This window comes from Falco peregrinus, chromosome 7 (assembly GCF_023634155.1).
Source record: "Falco peregrinus isolate bFalPer1 chromosome 7, bFalPer1.pri, whole genome shotgun sequence".
NCBI lineage: Eukaryota > Metazoa > Chordata > Aves > Falconiformes > Falconidae > Falco > Falco peregrinus.
In genome coordinates, this window is record NC_073727.1 from 4,749,970 (window position 1) to 4,769,633 (window position 19,664).

Here is a 19,664-nt window from a genome sequence, read left to right on the forward strand (position 1 = left end):
GCATATGATGCTGTGTGGTACTGCATTTTCATCTCATTAGGGCTTTATTTGTTGGGTAAGCTATTAATCATTTTGTTGTCACCTCTAGCATGCTTACAAATCTGTGCAACATTTATGTAGGGAAAAAACCTGACAGATAGAGGCTCACCCCAAAGAACAATTTTAGTTTAAATAGGATAAAAATGCCAATATAATTATATTACCCAGAATGTTGTCTGGACATTTACAAGCATGACCTTGTTTCTTCTAGACAGGAATAATTCTATTCAGCACTAGATACTTTAACTTTTATTTGTCAGACAGCATGTGACATAACTGTATGTGGATTAATGCCTTCTTGGTGTCATTTTTTCCCCTTTAGAGTTATGGGTAAAGGAAATGAAATCACAAATCTCCCATGTATCTGAAAGAAATAAAAAGTCCAATTTATTTATTACGTGTAAGCCAAAGGGCAAAAGAAAAAACTTGAATGAAATGGAATAAATGCTGCTGGTGCTGAAACCTAGTTACCTGAGCAATTCCCCCATTTAAACGCAGCTTAAGAAATAATTGTGATAGTCTTTGTAATCTTACGCCAGTGTCTACAGGTGTGATGTGCACTTGCACATATCACTGCCATTCCCTTTTTTTTTTTTTATTACTGAACATGTAATTTCTTTATATTAAACATTTTATCATTTTCTGTGTGGCAGTTACCTAACAGAAGCTGTTTTTCTGAGTTTGTGCTTTGGTTTGTGTTTTTTTTTTTTCTTTACTGCATATCTATAAGAAAATGCCACTTTCAGAAGCCCTTGGTTATTTTGGGTTCTTGTCATTGTAGCAATTTTTTGTTGTGCCTTATTTTTTCAATTTACTTTTAAAAAGTATTTGAAACAGCTGGGTGGCTTCAAATATATACTGTGAATATGTAAATAAAATGTGTAAATATGTACTATGTTAATGAGTTGGGCTTGGAGTTTCTGTAAATTATAAACAGAATTTTCAGCTTGTAAAGACACAAGGCAAAAAAAAAAAAAAAAATGATCAGAAATTTACTGTTTCTTCCCACATGTTTCTTTAGCTGAAGACTCATTCTTGTTCCTCTTCGGCAATAATTTGGGAGGGACCAGTAAAGGGAAAAAATTTAAATAAATCTCAAACCTGCTTTAGGTGAACCTACCTTAGCAGGGGGTTGGACTAGATGATTTCCAGAGGTCCCTTCCAACCCTGACCATTCTGTGATTTCAGTATATAGCAGCTTTCCCTCACCTTGTTATCCTGTTTCTTCTCTGCTATGGAAATGTTAGTCATTGTCTGCTACTCTAATAAAAGTGACCTGTGAAACAAAAATTGCAGGTTCAGGTATTACATGCAACTAAAATATTTTTGGTTCCATCTGTGGTTTGCTAAGTTTTGGTTACAGTGACCATTCCTGGTCTGAACTGTGAAAATATCATCGCCAGTCCTCCCAGCCATGGGCATTCATGCCTCATCAGCTCAGGGATCTTTGGGGACAGTTTCTGCAGCATGGAAAACTTGACCATTGCTTTAGAGCATCTGCATTTTGTTGAAGTGGATAGGCACTGAAGGCCTCTGTGGTCTCGATTGCTGAGTGAATGCTTGCCTAGAGTGCTGTGTATGTTGGCAGAATTAGAGGAAATTTTTGCATCTCTTCTAGTTCTGTCCCGTCTTGTGAAGTATACAGCTCCATCTCTTTTTACCACAATGAAATGAGAATTAGAGCCTGTTTTTTTTTCCCTCTAATACAAATTTCAGCTAGCTGGAATGGTGATATCAAGTTGAACTAAACTGATGATGCTATTTATAGCACGTTGCATAAATGTAAAGAAAATTATTTGTGTAGCAAGAACATGGGACAAAAAATGAAGGTATTTGTTCTAGGTTTCTATGCAGTTCTCATTCTATCTTTGTGTTCCTAAAGGCATCAGATAAAATGCTTGAAAAAATATGGTACAAACTATGTTGTCAGACAGCAGCATGAAGCAGACTGAACTAGGGTTTGTATTGGCAAGGAACTGGACTGGGAACTTGGCCGTATGGTTTTTTGGTTTGTATTTCTCTTAAGTTGTCTTAAAGGTAAGGTTAAATTCTGGAGTAGCATAATGGTGTCATGAACCTGCGCTGCTGTAGCTCCAATGTACTTAGTATCAGTTACACAATTAATTACATCAGAGGAGGGATGGAATGGCGGGGTTAGTTTGAGTGGATAACCCAGCCTACCCCTTTTCACAACACTCATATTATAGCTGCAGTCTTAGGCTGTGCTGGTAAAGCGTGTGTGCGCTGCTGTTTGTTTGGCAGTCGGCATCTGAGGTTGCCTGTGTTGGAGGCTGCCAGTCAGTAGCCATCAGTACCTGAGGAAGGTCCCTTCCTGGTCCTTTGGAGCTGACTTTCGGCTCTGCAGCTGTTCCTCCCAGCCCGGCTCAAGGGCTGTGATGCTATTGTGGCTCTGGATTGCCAGGTCCAGCCTGTGATGAGGCTGAGCATGTTTGTTTTTGTGCATATATAAATGCTGATAACTACATATATATAAAATATATGTGTATATGTAAAAAAATAATGTTAAGTAACGCGCAGTTTTTTCTTTCTTTTTAAAAAAATCGTAATAGAAAGAAGCTTGGCTGGACCACAAGCAGGAATGCAGGTGTCTTAAGAGCATCGTGCCTAATTTTCCTCCAGACTCTGTGAGACTTGCAGGCAGGATTGTTTTTAAACTAGTAAGTGGCATTTTTTATATTTATTCAGTGTAGCAAATACAGATAATACTTTTTCACTCTTCATTTTTAATGTAATTAAGAGCTAGAAAGCTGAAGTGACTGGGATTACTGAATACAATTGGACTTCATATTGCATTACAAGATTACTGATTAATTTGCAGAAATGCTGAAAGGATCAAGAGATACTAAAATGGATGCAATTAAGCTCAAGGGACCTGTTTTTCGACTTTCTCTTCCGATGACTGTATGGTAGCTTTTTAAACTTAACTCTGCCTAGAAGTAAAGCGCAGAGGGATGCTGTTTTATCTTCGATACTACTGAAGTTAATGGTGCTTTTCCATTAATTTTGCTGGGAACCTCATTCAGCCTTATTTGCGTGCATGGTAAGGACAGATACACTGTTAGCTAGCCCTTCCTTTAGAGGGCACAATGCATGCTTTCAATGTTGGGTTTCCTTAGTGTAATTTACTTTTTTTTCTTTTTCTAAACTCTCATGGAAGTCCTGGGTGTTTGACATTGCTGTGGTTTGATTCCTTTATGTAGACTAAATTTTCTGTAAGGTTAAGCAGCTTATGACTGTGTGAGACAGTAAATCTAAAAGGATTTGCCCATTTTTTTGCTGACCCTGCCATGATGCTGTCTGTCTTGGGTAAAAATGCATGCATTTGTTGTAGTCTGAGGTGATAAAATATGATTTCACATCTTAATTTATATGTTGTTGAGAAGAGTGTGTACATGATTGTTTTTAAAGGACAAATATGTACCCAGCTATACTGTGTGTTAATTATAGTCACATGAAATCTGAGACTGCTAACCTCATAAATTGCTTTCAATTATAGTGTGAAGGGCCAAAATAAATTACAAAGGGTAAGCTGCCAAAATAAATAAATAAAATAGTAGAAAGTGTTACATAACACTTCAGGGTTTTTTTTTTTTTTTTTAGTCTAGTTTACACCAAGTATGGAATGACCATATTTATGTTGATGCTGTTAGCCTTTTGTAATTATCTTACAGGCATGTCACATTGAATAATCAATCTTGTAGCATGTTTTCAAGATAGTGTGTGCTATGTGAGTGTTAATTATCTATTTTTCTCTACAGCTTAGACAATCAATGTGCCTTTCTGAGAGACTCTACTCTTTTTCCGATCTTCAGTCAAGTAAGTAGCCGTCCAAGTTCTGCTTTAGAGAATTATTTTCTTGCAGCTTGCCTTCTGAGGGTCTGTGCTGTAGAATAACAGAATGAAAGACAAAACCTGCTAAAACCTTTGTGGGGAACAGTTTTTTCAAAGATCAAGGGAAAAAACCACGTGTATCTTGTTCAAGCTAAACTTCCACCTGATTTTTTGGCTTTAATATTTTGTCTCATTTTATAGTGTACATCTTACCTGTTCAGTTTTTAATTTACCTGATGTCTGCCTTACTACATACAGTGGCAATATTTTTACTGTCTTACATTTTAGAAAATACATATATATTTTTACATAGAGCTTTTACTTTTCCAATATTTATTGCTGTTGCATAAAACATCAAAATAACTTCCAGAAAAAGGAAAGAAATCTAAAATTTACAAGGGATATGTCTGTTTTCTATGTGACTTTTTTTCAATGGCGCAAAATGATAAAATTGTGTAGATATTTTAGTGGTTTCACAAGTTTTAACTGCTTGGGTGGGAAAGGATGCTCAGTATAATCTCTCAGCAGAGCTAATGTTGGAATAGAAAACATTTTTTTTCCAGATTTTTATGGTAGCCTAAAGTTTAAAGACTTACAAGGGAAGAAATACATCCTTAGTTCATTCTTGCGTCTTGCTTAAAGGGATTTTCTAGAGAGTAATGTGAACGTTTTGATTACTTCTATAGTTTTTAGCATTATTCAGACCTTTGGCTATAAACCGGCTTGATCTATTCATACAGTTAGGCAGAAATAAAAATCACATAAATATAAAAAAATACAATAACTAGTGTTATGTTTTACCTCTGTACATCCTGACATTCTGCCGCCTTCTCCCAAACTGCAAGGGCAAAAGACCTTAAGAAGGCAATGAATTAAAAGGGGGGAACAAAATAAAAGAGGGAATCCCTTTCACTAATTTAAAACAGCAGGATTTTCTTCCATAGGTATTCTGAAATCGTGTGACAAAAAATTATGGGGAATTAGATGAGTACCTGAATTAAGAGCAGCATTTCCAGATACTTCAAATGCACTTAAAATGCTGAAGACTATGGACTTCTATGCTTTGTGGCACTGCTGGGATCCAGGGAAAAAAAACAATTCATAGTGCACTATTGTACCAATGGCTGTTGCACAGTGACATGGGAGGAACTGGAAGGAATTGAAGAATTTCCCTTTGAATATTGATTGCCTGTACAGCAATTGTCTCTAGTGTAGACAAAGATTTTTGGGTAACTGCTAATTCCATACAAACTGAGGTTTCTTAGTACCCCTCAGGAGATGATCTCAGCTTCCCTTTACTTGACTGGAGACAAGGGGAATAGTGTGATAAGTTGTCTGGAGAAAAGCTTGTATTGCACAGGCCTGAGCTGAAATGGGAACATTGTACAAAAATCTGTAAAATAGTCAGAAGCTTCTACTCAAATTCTCGTTTTGAAGGAAATGCTGATATGACCTGTGATACAGGTGGAATGACTGTCCTCTCACTGACACAGAAACAGCTGGTCAATAGCAAGTTAGTTTAGCAGGAGGCAGATGAGAAATCTGCATCCAGTGCTTCATCTGTATTTACTCTTAACAGCTTTAATAACAATTCCTGTGTTATCTTGTTAACTCTAAAGCACAAGGTGTTCAGTACTCCTAGACATTAACTGAAGTTGGTACTTTACAGGATACACTACAAATGGCCTATGACGCTTGCATAATCTTACGTAAAGGTTTTGGCTGACTCTTTCCTTCTGCTGTTTTCACAGCTTCCTTGCTAGAGTGAGTAGATGTTTTTTATGGTTTTGTGGTTAGAACAGTTCCAAAGAGTATTTTGGGATGGTGTGACAAGTTGTAGTAGCTGTAAAGCTTTCTGCTGCCTCTGTATCCTCAAAAAGCTACTGTTATTGATAACTTTTTTCCCATTTACTGCACGATTTGTGTTGATAAACATTTACTTTCCTTTGATGCTTGGTAGAATCCATAGGAAAGTCAGAAAAGCATTTTTGTTAGAGGCCTAAGTGTATAGGGGGAAAGATTTCATTGGAAGGAGTCACATGAACTGCAAATACAGGCTGTGGTCTTCTGAAACAAGAAACTTCTCAGGAAGTGCCTGTATAATAGGAGATAGTATTTCAATACTAATCAAAAATATAACAGAATTGTAATTGATACGCCTTTTTTCTACTTCTTGTTTTTCTTTTTTTCTTCTCCTTTACACTGTTACTTTTCAATGTTACTTTATACGGTTGGGTGATTTTCAGTGTGGGAGACAAACTGAATAAAAGCATATGAAGTTTTAATCACTTATTGAGTAAGTATCTGATAAAATATATAATACATATATTTTTTTTAAAAAAAACAAAAACAAAACCATGTGGAAACATCTGGCCCTTTATGAAGTTTTATTCCCAGCTTCATAGTTCTTTCAAATCCATTGTGTACCCTGAAACTCAAATTAAATAGGAGGGGTGTCTGCGTGCTTTGTTACTTCCAGTTCTCATTTATTATAAGACAATTCCTTACTTATGAGGTTCTACAGGCTTGCTATCTGTTATGATCATTCAGAAGTCAACTTTATTTTAGCCTAACAAGATTCAGCATGCAGCAGAGAGTTTGTGTACTGGACTATGGGCAGACCTTTTGCTACTTTACTTGTATCAGCATCAGAGCTGCATAATTAAATCCCCATGCCTTATTTAGAAAACTTTCCACAGGCTTTTTGTACCATTTTCTTTCCCACGATAGGGTTCTTACACAACTGAAAAAAGTTTCTTAAACACAAAATGAAAATATTCTCAAATTTCCTTTCACTTTGCTTTTGGCCTTTGCTTCTTGATGTGATGTGAAAACCAGGTCTCGATCATTTGCCGTTAAAGATCGCATGGGACTTTTTGCTGGGATCATTAGCTCTGATGTCCTGGACGGATTCCAACATGAATGATTGCATTCTGCTCTCATCTCTGTCAGTTCTCCCTGAAATTCCAGTTGGAGTTGGTGTTCTTGTTCGTATCTGTCCTAAGCTGCAGTGTCCATTTATACCATGCTGCTTACGTGAATCCTCTTCACCATTCTAGAGTTTTTATTTGATAACAGTGAAGCAAATCTTGCCTTCCTCTCCTTGTCGTAATACATTTTGCAATGTTTGTCAGGTAGCTTAAGATGAATGAGGTGATGTCTTGAAAGATTACATTTGAAAGAAGCAGCATCTTTAGTTTCAAAGGACTATTACATAAGAAATACGAGTATATGTTTATGATTTTCTTTAAAAAAATATTTAAACTTGACTTTTCCAGTCATCTAGATGTTTTCTGCTTTTCTTGCGGATACAGTCCTCATAGATATTTTTCTATACCAGAGATTCCTATACATTGTGAGGAGCCCACATGTCTGGATTTCTAACATGTACATTCATTCTGGTTTGCATGATCACCCTCAAATGTCCACACTGTTAAGATGCACGTGGGTAGTGCTGTGGGTAGCTATAAAAAGGCAAACACTTTAGTTAGGTGCGTTTTGTGCCAGGTGTGGAGAGGCATATCTCAGCATTCTTAGTACTAACTGGTTTGAACTTTGTGAGGAGCTGAATCTGATTATTCTGGGAGAGCATGTCTCTCCTTCCCTAAATCTGGTAGGGGCGGACCACTCTTAAGATTCCTCTGGAGGCATTGCTTGCTCAGCATGTTGCAGAGTCACTCCAGGCATGGCTTGTAGATGGCATTTCAGCAGCAACAACTGACCATTGGAATTAGTCCAGGTCTTGGAAAGCGTTACTTTATGCTGAGATGGAAACAACAGATAGATAATATAGATGTTTCTTGAACTCTGTGTGTAGCATGAAGGAGGGGTACATTTGCCATAATCCAGTGTACTGGTAGGATCGCCTCATTCAGCGAGGCAAGGTGGCCCTCAGTGACTCCAGAGAAAGTCTAAACGGAACCAAAGTGTTTGCAAATAAGGAAACCCACACCAAACTAGAAGAAAATTGTGGCTGGTTCCACTGGAAGGCTCCTGGCTGGTACCATGGGTACTGGTCATTTTAGTAAGCCAGCATTTAGTGCTCTGCCAGAAGTAGTTCATAGGAGATTATTAAAGCAGCTTGCTTGTGTGGTATGTGTGGAAGGGAAACTTTGCGATAGCCAATTTACAGCCAACAAAACAGCCAGTATCTTCAAGCAGAGGGATGGCAGGTGGGATAAAGCACAGAAACCCCAGTATTGTACGTGCCAGACGGCTGTTTAACGAAACTCAGTGACATCTGCTTTAATTGCATCCTCTTTTTAAGTGAGTGACTAGGAGTTAGCTTTAAAGAGGAATACAGATCTTGAATCGTCCTTCCAGGAGGCCAGCAAGCTTGGGTCTAAAGTCTGGGAAGAACCTTTCTTGGTAAAAGGTTACTTCTGTTTCCATTGAGAATAGATGTTTAAAATAAAACAACAATTCATCATTATGCAGAGATGAAATTCATTCCTAGTCCATGATAATCCTCTTTGCCTTTTGTTATAGACTGATTCTTGAATCTGTTCACCTTCATATTTTCCATTGTTTTGTGCTAACTGGAAGGAAAAAGATGATGTGAAGTGGGGTAATTGGGCACTGAATTTACTAGGGCAGCTGAGTTTCACTTTCCATGTTACCAGTGACCTGATGCATGTGTGATCACTTCATTAGAAGATAAGGCACTATGTTTCTTTCTGCTTCAGGCTTCCTATCTGTAAAGCATGAAAAATGGTGTCTTAGTATTTAATAAATTGATATTTGCTTAATATTCTTCCATACCCATCCTGTTTACCAGCTGCTGTGTAGGAAACTACCTTTGTCTCTAAAATACCCTTTTTATCTGCTGGCATAAAGTGTTTCTGACATCTATGGAGAATACAGTATAATAATACACACAGCTGCAAGGAGGAAGGTTCTGCTGCATAAACTTTCAAGAGTGCATTTTTAATGTTACAAACCTAGATGCCTAATTTTCATATCTAATGCTTTATATCTGCTTACAGCTCTGTTTTATCTATTGGCTTTTGATCTTTAACTCACCATTGCATTCTTATGATATGGCAGGAGCAACCTGATAAACTTTTCTGTGTGTTGAGAGGTAGCTGTCACAAAAAATGACAAATGTCCGCCCTCCCGTCAAAATTGCCCTCTGTTAAGATTAATTGTGGGACTGGAAATGTCTAGACTGTATGGCTGCCATTGGACATCTTTAAAATGTTGGTGAAAGGTTCTGTTTATGACATGGTGTGCTTTTTTCCCTTCCCTCTAAGATATTGAACAGTTAAGTGAAGAAATGAAAGATGGCCTCAGGCACCTTGCGCAGACATTGCAACTGTATTTGAAAACAGAGATCCAGGATGCGTCTCACTTGCCACCCGCGATTGACTTTTTTCAGATCTTCACAAAAGTAAGTGTTAAAATGTGATTGCTTGACAACCCATAAATTATCCTTTCCTTGTGTTCTTGATTTATTTTTGAGTTGGGAGTTCAATAGATACGGCCAGAATATGATATATGACAAAGTTAAATCAAACTTTTAATTTTTTCTGTTCACTCAGTATTTAAGCAGAAGTATAGCTTTTATATAATTGCAACACTTCAAAATTAAGGCAGCAGCCAGAGGATATTTTTTCTTTTCCATTTTTAAAGTATTATATTAAAGCTCCTGGCGGGGGGAGGAATTTGCATTAAAAACCAAACAAGTTCAAAAACAGTTGAGTCAATCAACCTCAGTAATTTTTTTCCACAATGTTAAAGAACATATAGGATCACTCTTTAGCCTAGAATTTTTTTGCAAAGTACGATATCTTTGTACATATACTCCCATCCCGTTATGTCATTTAGTGGTATGTGCTAACGAGTGTTTGTGACAGTACTGTATCCCACAAACTGCCTTCTCAGAGGCTGTGGGATCATCTATTCTGAATGGCTACATGTAAAGTAATAGAAATTAATTTCCACAATATGTACAATGTCTGTTATGTTACTAACTAAATATTGTTGGCTTTTGCTGTACATATTTTATTGCTTTCAGTTCTGAAAGCTTAATTCAAACAATGCTAGCAGAAATAATTCCGATGAAGAATAGTCATAGTTTTTAACTTGATTTCATCTTTTTGATTTCTAATTTATTGATAAATTCTACCATAAGATTTATCTTCTCATGCATGTTTTACTTGTTTTAATAAACATTTTCTTATGCAGCAAGTCAAACTCTTAGATGTTTTTCTTCTGTTATAAATAAGAGACTTTTTAAAAGACATTGAATAAACACGCAATATATGGTTTTTACATTTTTTTAAGTTTGTTTGCACAATCGTGGAATCTTTTTTGCTATGGACAGAAGGAGTAGGAATAATATAATCAACTGTAGTGTTTTTTTGGATTTTTTTAATCGGTGATTAGACTGCTAGGATGTAAAGTTGAATTTTCCTGAAAAAAAAAAATGCAGGCTGAAATACATTCAGCCAAAAGGACTTGTAGATAAAAACCTTTATGCACTACTTAGTCTCCACTCAAACTGTTTTACTGTCTTGTGTTGGCATGCTGGTTTGGTCTATGTTAGATACATTTCACATGAAATACACATGCTGTGTTATCTGGTTTAGAAGATTTGTACAGCTGAAGATAAAACTTGAGTATCAGAAGATGATCACTGTCTAACCGGTTTGAACTGAGTCGCAACTTGTAAGAAATTCTTCACAAATGTTGTTGCCTTCTATGTAATAATAAGCTTAAGATAAGCTGGCTGTGGTGGTTTTACAGGAGCAGTATGATGATTGCTCAATATATTGGAGCACTAGTGAAGAAAAGATCGAAGCTTTTAATTTTTTTTTTATGTACACACATGCATAAGCATCTGAACGTATGTGCACCTCCTCTTCCCTCACATGTGTTTTACTAAGGTGGTGCAAGCGGGCATGAAGGGCAGAATGAAAGTCAGAACTTCCCAGCTCCATATCCTGATAACTGGAGAACTAAGAATGCTCCTGTTAATGACAGCGTTTGTCCCACTATAGCATCGCTATCACAAAGATATTTTTAACTCAATGTATTCCTTATATTGCCTGTGAATTTGTCCCTACCCTATTGAATATACTGCAAAGTACAGAGTTTTTAAGTTGTTGTTGACTTTTCTTTTTTTTTTTTTTCCTTCTGGAAATTCAGAGGCTCTCAGACCATTAAAGTAGGTCTCATTTCCTTCTTTTGCTCATTTTGCTGAGTCTGTGTGACAGTCTTTCCTAGGAAAAAGGACAGCAAATGATATAGAACTATCATGGGTACAGGTACTTCGTATCACTAATAATAAAAATAATTGATAGAAGGGAAAGAAGAATCTGGCACAACAGGTGAGTTGGCAGGGAGAAAGGAGCTGTCAACTAAATATATTCATATGCTTTACATGGGAGTAAAATTAGTACCTCATTTGGTGTTCTGTCAAACACAATGCTTTTTGGAAAGCTCCATTGTCATTTTAATTTTCCATGTGGTAATTTATAGCCTTCCCAATTTGGTTGTTCAATAAGTGTGTTAGGAAGCATGGCATTATACTAAAATATGATTTTAATATGACCCCATCCCATGTGAGGTAGCAGCAGGCATTTTCTGTCGCTTCCATAGACTGTTTTTTGGAAGAAAAGCTGAATGTCAATGCAAAAAATACTGTTGTGGGTTTGTTGGTTTTTTGTTTGTTTTGTTTTGTTTTTCCCCTTAAGCTGAATAGGATGCTTACTCCCAGCAGGTAAAATTTGAGGCTTTGGAATTGCAAAGTCTCTGATAAAAGACTTATGTGGTCTTTTCTCTGTATTGTAACTCCAAAAAAGACCAGCTGTGATGACTTCGCTGTGTGGTCATAGATAAAGAAATACTGCAGATACATGACTTCAAGATGTAATCTTGTTTTCCCAACCTCTTCCAAAATTCCTTTCAAGTTCAGTAGGTGCTTATTCTAACATTGAACTTTTTTGGATCAGTTCTTTCATTGCATGCCACAAAAATATCCAGTCAAAGGTCATTTTTTATTCTGTTTGATGCTGAATCCTCAAGAAGGAAAATAAGCAGACAGCCAGACAAAAGGGAGAAATGGTCCTGCAGTCCTGCAGTGAGATGACTGAATTCCAGATAGTTCTTGGAAAATCTCCAACCTGATTTAGGTCAAAAGAGTTTCTCGGAAGCTCTTTTAAACAGTCCTCCTTCTCTGCTGGCCATTGCTCTTGCTTTTGTGAAAATTAATTATAGTTTTAGTCACTTGCTTGTGACACTTAATAAGCAGAGAGTCCCCTTGAGTGCAGACTTGTGGAATCTTCCCATCAAAAGTCAAAGCAAGTGTTGCCATTTCTTTCTTTGGGTATAGAATTGCACCCCACTGTATGTTGAGTTTGCATAAAACGTGTGGAAAGCATCAGCTGTACTGGATGGAGAGCTGTTTCAGAAGGGTAGTATACCTTCCTTTTTGACAGTGTTGCCCTGTCCTTATTAGAAAATTTGCTTTTGAATCGACTGTCCTTTAAGCAGGAGTTGGATTTTTTCATTCTTGCTATCTGATCACTCTTTGGAAGCTCCAAGTTAGTTAGCGTGCCACTTATCAAGGTTGTGACTGTTTTTAAATTCTGATCCTCAGTATTAAACAGAATTATCTGCAGTTAATTACGTGTTAAGGCTTTAACTCCACTGAGACATTTTCTAATGTCAAGATAAATTTTTGACACTCTGGTTTTATGGTTTAATGATGTTTCCATAACCTTGAGATAAAATCAGTCCTTGCTTTTTATTCTTCAGCTTTTACTTACATGTGCGAGGAAGTGGCCTGGAATCCTGTGAGACATTTTATGGATGCAGGATAAGGAATTAATTTTTTTTTTTGTATACATTTGTGGTTCTTTTCATAATAGCAGACAGAACCACGTAAGCTACTTAAGACATTGAATGAAATCTGCATGTTGACTGTAAAACTGTGAGTGATGCCACTGACTGGAATCAAGCCTAAGACAACTCTTTTTATAGACCAAATATAGACTTGGTCTCTTACATAGAATTGCAACTACTTATACTGTGTTTCATACTGTGTCTGAATTGACTTTTTGAGCATTATGAAATTGTCTGGAAAAAATAATATTTTTTTCAATTAATAAGAAAAAGAAGAGATTCTTATGTTAGATAAAATGGTAGCTGTTTTAAAGATCTAATTTCAAATCCTCAAATTTACAAAAAAGAGTAAGATATATGCAACTTCTGTCATTAAGTAACAGTAAGGTAGTAAAATTCAGTGACATTAATGAACTGTAACATGACAGATTTCTAGAGCAGTTTAGTAATCTTAAAACAGAATTTATTTGGAAATGGAAGGTTTTCTAAAAGATGATTTTATGAAACAGTTCATAAATTTTTGGGAAGAGGGTGCTGGATTCAAGATTCTTGGGAAATCTATAGAGCACAAATGATATTTTACTCCTGAAATAGTGATCTCCCTAATTTTTCTGCTATGCAAAATTTCACTTTCTGGACAGTATCGTAATTGCACATAGAGTGATAGGGATTAGAGAATTTTTAGCTTTTCGAAAGTTTTAATCTTTCCTACAGTTCCAATCTTGCCACTTTATTCTTATAAGTAGATTCAACTTTGAAAGTAGATGGGCTGCTTTCAGTCAGGTCACTAAAAACATCACGCATTTATATATGTGAGGGATGAATATGCCTCATGTTCTGCTGGTGGTCTGCTGCCCACCACCCTCTTCCCAGGTGCAGTCCTACTCTTTCATTTTCAGATCAGTTTAGAATCGACATAAATCAATGACAAAGGAAAAACAGGTCTAAGTGAGCAAAGAGATGTAAGTCTAGCATAGGATGAAACTCTGTATCCATATACATTGGGAACATATGTGCATCTTTTATATGTCAGGGGTTTTTTTTGTTTTCTACCATTTTTTTTCTAAGGTTCGTGAAGTTGAAATTAAAGTGAAAAAGAGAAACAAGTTTGACGCTGTATGCTAGTCTCTGTGTACCCACAGACAGTTTTAACTGAAAGACTGGTTTTCTGTTTAGGCTGTTGGTATAATTGATTGTATTTTTAACAGAAGTAGTAAGGAGGCCACTGTAAAGTGCAGGGGTACATGCCTCAAGAGACAAAGTGCCCTGGTCCCTTTAAAATTCTTTGTTTATTCTTCTTATCAAAATTTAAATATAGTTTACTTGTTCTTCTAAGTTTCAGACCTTACTACTTATTCCACTCAGTGCTTTGAATGAGTTCCTTTTCAGCTTAAAAGGTATTAATACAAATTTTAAAAAATCATGGTAAAGGGTTTTTGGTATGCATCTGCATAGGCAGAAGAGAACTGGGAGTTGAGCAGTGTCACTTGGCCTTAGTGAAGTCTGAATACTAGATTATGGTAATATATTTGGGTATCTTTTTAAGTACAAGTTGAAGGAAATAGTCTCACTTAATGATATGACTGGGAGAAGTATGTTTGATCTCCACATTGCTCCCTCAGATCTTACAGGCATCAGGTAGCACATGTTTTCTAAGAAAACCTTTGAAGACAAGATAAGCCTGCCTGGTCAAGATACTCTTTAGCAACACTTTTCAGTAGGCTACTCTTAGGATTCATTAGTTAACTTAGTAAACCATGTTTGCAGGGAAACGAAAGTGATTTGTATCAAGAAAGTCAAAAGAATTATTAGGATAAAGTTAAGGGTAAAGTTATGAGCAAGTTAAGAATTGTTAAAAGCATACAGGTGAAGGTTGCTTTCTGATGCCGGGTTGGCTGTTCCAATTAACTCTGGATGCATTTCTCAGTTTCCCTATGATTAGGGGGCCATGAAGTTCTTTATCTGGAGGTGACAAAAACAAGTGCATGTTTATCCATCACCACCTTTTGTTTAATTCAGACCTAATGTATGTTGCTACCCTGTGTCATGCAAACCTTTGTGTTTATGGTAAATTGAAGATCAGGCCAGTACTGACAGATTTATTTTTAGTCATGGCCCAGGAAACTATTGAGCCTAGGTGCTCAATAGAAAAATCTTCTTGACTATTTTATTTTTGAGTTGGAGAAAGATATTCCTGCTCATCAGACTATATCAGAACCTTTTTCTCTGACTATTACCATCTTTAAATCTATTAACATGAGATCTGTTATCTTTTTATCTGAAGTACTATTGATTCAGTATTTCTGTTGATGGTTGTGCGCTCTCTCCTGTTCTCTCTGTGTGTAGTTTTAAGCCAGTGAAAGCTTCACACTTACAGCTGTTAAGAGCTGACTTGTGGCCATCAGAAATACTGTGCTCAGTTACTGCCTGAATAACTTCAGGATAATTTTTCTGTGCTCTGTTTCCAGTGTATTCCATAGGAGCACAACAAAACTAATTTTTGTAGACCTTTATACTTGTTTTCAGAGGACAGGAATGATCACTTTCCAAACATTTATTGTTGGTTCTGTAGAGCTGTCTTATCTAGCAAGAGGGGAGTTAGTGAAGGTCAGCCTCTGCTTGTGCAGTATGTAGAACCAAAGGAAATGGGAAAAGCTAAATGTATCAGGAGAAAACTAAGCACTGGTTTGTGCAGAATAGCCAACAACCAAGATTTAATTGAATATTGGATTTTATTGTTCCCATACTTTGACTTCAGCATTTTAAATTCATTTTTTTTATAATGATCCATTAACTGAGGCATTAGAAAGGTTTGGGTGCCCACACGTGCTTCCTGCCAAAATGGTTCCCTTTGGTTTGTTGGACAGGCTTGTGCAAGCCTGGGTGAGCCAGTGTCAGCTGATGGGCAGAGCAATTTGTCCCCTAGAGTTGAGTGCAGCACTAGAAAAAGTCCACAATGCAGACTAATTTCTGGCATAACTTGCCTTCTGCATCTTAGGTCTTTTGAGGAAGGATGATATTTCATAAGTGCAGGGAGGAGGAAAAAAGTCAGGAGGTTGTTTTGTAGTGAGGAAAGGTAGGGAAGGTCTTGGGGCTGTTCAACAATTCGTTTACTTGGTCTGGAATCACTGGGTTGTCTGCCTGGTATCCCTTGTTCTCCTGTCAGTTCTGCTACTCTTGAAAGAGTAGGGGTAAGTTGAAAATCTGAAGTTGACCTTGTTTTTCATTTATCTCTGTTTATGATTTCAGCATGTTTATTAAATTGCAGTAGTGCTTTTCACTTGCACAGTGCTTCTGATAAGGCTTAAGAAGAACTTGAAGACTTATCAACTATTCTTTAAAATTTTCTTGTGTAGCAGACAAATATAATTTTTGAGGAAGCAGTAAGGATGACAGAGAACAGCCGTATGGCTGTCTTTTCATAAGAGGTCTGTAGGGCAATCAGAACTGAATTGCATCTCTCCTAACGCACAGCGTAGCAGTCTCACGCTGCTGCTTGTTTCCACAATGTAGCAGTGAGTAAGTGTAAAGACACTTGGAATAGGAACAGTTGTGAATAAGAGCCTGCATCTTGGGTTGCATCTCTTTAATTTTGCAGAGCTAGTTCTATACTGCTGCTAAGATTCTCATGCAGTTTGGTTAAGTAGGTGTTCTTTCTTAAAGTCAGGATTGCAGAGGAAGCGGCAACCACTGTGCATCAGGTTTGGAAGCAATGGTGTAGATAGAAATTAGAGGGAAAAAAGTAACAACTTTAATAAAATGGGAAGAAATGTTTCAACAGTAAACAGTCTGAGAAGACTCCCCCCCCCCCCCTTCCCCCCCCCCCCCCAATAAAAGCTGCATTTTTACAGGATGTTATTTCTGTCTAATGTGATTTTTCAGGTTTAGTTATTTCCTGTTATTTACCCATTGAATTAAAATTTGGGGAGATAATTTTCCATAGCAATTATCTTAATTTTTAGTCAGAGTAGTTACCTTCAAGAGCAACAGGATATTGTACCAGACCATGAAACAAGGCTTTAACCACCCTATCTGATTTTAAATTAGAACAACGTTGTTACAATTAAATTATAAGCTTTTGCTAACAAAGCTTGGTGCAATGAAAGTAAGACCATAAGACTACAATACTTCAAACTGAGCTTATGGTATAATGCAGGTCCCTTTGTTTAGTTGTAGTGTGCACCATCTGTTTTACAAACTGTCTGTAGTGTAACAAACACCAGGTGTAGAAAATGAGGTAGAAGAGTTCTAAAACAAAGAGTGGTTGGGCAGAATTTGTAGTAACTTGGTTGTGTGTGTTAGTAAGGAAAGCTTTGCTTTTGGAGGGCAGGGGTTAGAGAAGAGAAAAGACTGTTTTTTAAGGACATTAATTAAGCCCTGATTGAAAAGCATAAGGTTCTAGAAAAGTCACTGCCTTGAGTGAGCCTGGGTGGGGAGTGGGGGAGGAAAGCACTTTTTGTTCAGTTGAACTTTTTTCTAATGTCATGCTAAGTTGGAAGCAATACATCAGAAAAGAGTCTTGAGAAATAAATGGCAGTGTAGTGTAGGCTATTTTGCAACTCTCACTTTTAAATATTTTTTTTTCTCCTCTGTCTGGTTTAGGTCTAGAGCTGTGATAGTGTTGTGCAGGACTGAAAAGGATCCAGGTGGCCAGAGACTTGATTATCATTACTTTGCCCACTGCTGCTCAGAGCACATCCACAAAACGCAGTGCTTAAAAAGCTAATGGTCTCTGACATGTGATATATATCAGTCTCTTTTCTGGCACCCTTATGGAAGTGAACTGGAAACTGTAATGACAAAAAGCTTTAGTGGCTGCGTCAACTGGAATACATGCACAAAAATATGTGGGGTGAGGCACCTTCTATGTTTAGGAAAAGCCAGCATGAGACAAGGTCACAGAGATGTTTAGTAAAGATCTGAATAGTAAGTGAAAAACACTTACATCCTCTATCAGCAATTTTAAAAGCCTTTAATTGAGGAGGATAAGCCTGATAACTGCTTGTAATGCTGTTGGCAGCAAACAGCTCTAGCCTTGTCTTTAGGATGACCTGCAGTGGGGTTGCTTAGAGCATTTTTGCTTGTTTGTTTTGGCTGTGAGCAGAGCTAGAATTCTGTGTGGCAGGATTATTAATCAGCTCTGAGACTTGTTTAACATGTTTAATAGATGAAAACGCTAAAAATTATTTTCCTTCCAGAATGGCATTGGATTAGATTGATAGTCTGTTGAAAAATAGCATGCTCTTTGCATATAGGATGGGGAACCATGTATTTGTGGTGTTACTGGTGACTTGCTGTTATCTCAGCTGCTTCAGAGCTGCTCTGAGAATGAGGATAACTTTGACAAAGTTATCCTGTAGAGTTAAATAGCTGTTATGATCTAAATATCAACAGAAGGTGAGCCAACTTCTGTCACATGTATGGCATTTTAGAGGGTGTCAATTAAATGATACCTACCTGCATGAAATGTAGTCGTTAAAGGTGTGTTCTCTCCCTATTCCCCAGTATATGGATATATATTTATTTTATTAAGACTGTGCTTATGATGTTAAAATAATTTTGGTGTGTTTTATTTCATTAAAACTACTCCTGAGTTTGTTGTGGAAATAAGATGGAGAAAGAAACAATAGTCGCACTGAGTCAGGATCACTGTTTAATTGATCCACTGTCCTGTGTTTTGGTGTGGGTGAGCAGCAGTCACAAAGCAGCTGTAGTGCTGATACACTGTGAGCTGGCCGGAGATCACTTGGCTTGTACCACAGCAACTTGAAGCTGACACAGTCTAATTTAGGCAGCTTCTTGGCATGGCAGTGGGTATAGCTATTCCATAATAGTGGCTGGCAGCAGGTACTGCGGAGCAAGGTGCAAGAGCTCTCAGATCAACAGGCCCGATGATTTGTCGTAGCTTGCTTTCTTGCATCTCCCTACACACCTACCCTGGTAGTTGCCATGTTGTCCTCGTGTAGTTAGATGTTGATTAAGTTGCAGAGACAGATCCAGGGATGGGTTTTTTATGAGCTTGTCTAATTTGCCTTAGTGATTTAATTTTTTTTCTTTCTTCCTCCAAACCCACCCCTTTCCTCTTGACTGTATAAATATTGACTAGATTTTTCATACCTATAAGCATCAATCAGTTGCACCACTTCTTAGAGATCCTTTGAGACTTACTGTGCTGGTTGTAGACTTCTTGAAGTTTTAAATGTGTGCAATCAGATGTGTCCCTAATGTCATAGATACTGCAGATGATGGATCTGAACGTATCTCCCTTCTGAATTTAAAGTAAATGTGAGATGCTATTAAGGCTTTTATAATCGCTTTTGGAAATTTGAAGGTATTGTTCTAGTTTAAAATAGAAAAAATGCAAGATTGAAGCTCCTTTCCACCTCCCATCCTACAAGAACATTTTTCAGTCTGTCAGTCAACCTTGTGCTTTGCATGTACTCAAAAGTATAAAATTCATCTTCTTTCTTCTTCTATTACTATCAAGGACAAGGTTTCACTCAAATTTCAGAGGAAACTGGATTGGACTTCCACTCATTGATGGGTATTTCCATGCATCACAAGATCACTGAAGTCAGAGCTGTCTACATTCATCATGTAAATAGACAGGATGTGATGATGTGTTGCGATTAGCGTAGGTAGAAATGGTGAAGTGTCAGCCTACTGGTTTGTCCACGTTCATTCAGCGTTGTGTGTGATAAATACTTTACCTATTTGGGCCTCTATCCTGGGAAGATGGTAAAGAAGGGAGGGAGGTGCACAAATTGCTGTGCAGAAACTATATAGGCCAAGAAATGGTGACATGCTCCTTGTTCTGTAGTCATTTCAGCCTTACTGAATAAGCTTGCACTCAAATTTAAAAAATCTGTATTTAAAACAGCTACTTGCACTGTATGCATTGTGCTGTCTAATATTTTGAAGAGTCA

General features: G+C 37.2%; 1 protein-coding gene across 1 annotated transcript in view; it reads left to right on the forward strand.

The window, feature by feature from the left end:
• The window catches only part of SMYD3 (SET and MYND domain containing 3), a 419,966-nt gene that overhangs the window by 54,153 nt on the left and 346,149 nt on the right, over positions 1-19,664 (forward strand). Inside the window, exons 3-5 of the mRNA XM_055810875.1 lie at positions 2,610-2,717; positions 3,819-3,876; positions 9,144-9,280. Of these exons, the coding sequence (XP_055666850.1) occupies positions 2,610-2,717; positions 3,819-3,876; positions 9,144-9,280 (303 nt within the window). The remainder of the gene's footprint in view (positions 1-2,609; positions 2,718-3,818; positions 3,877-9,143; positions 9,281-19,664) is intronic.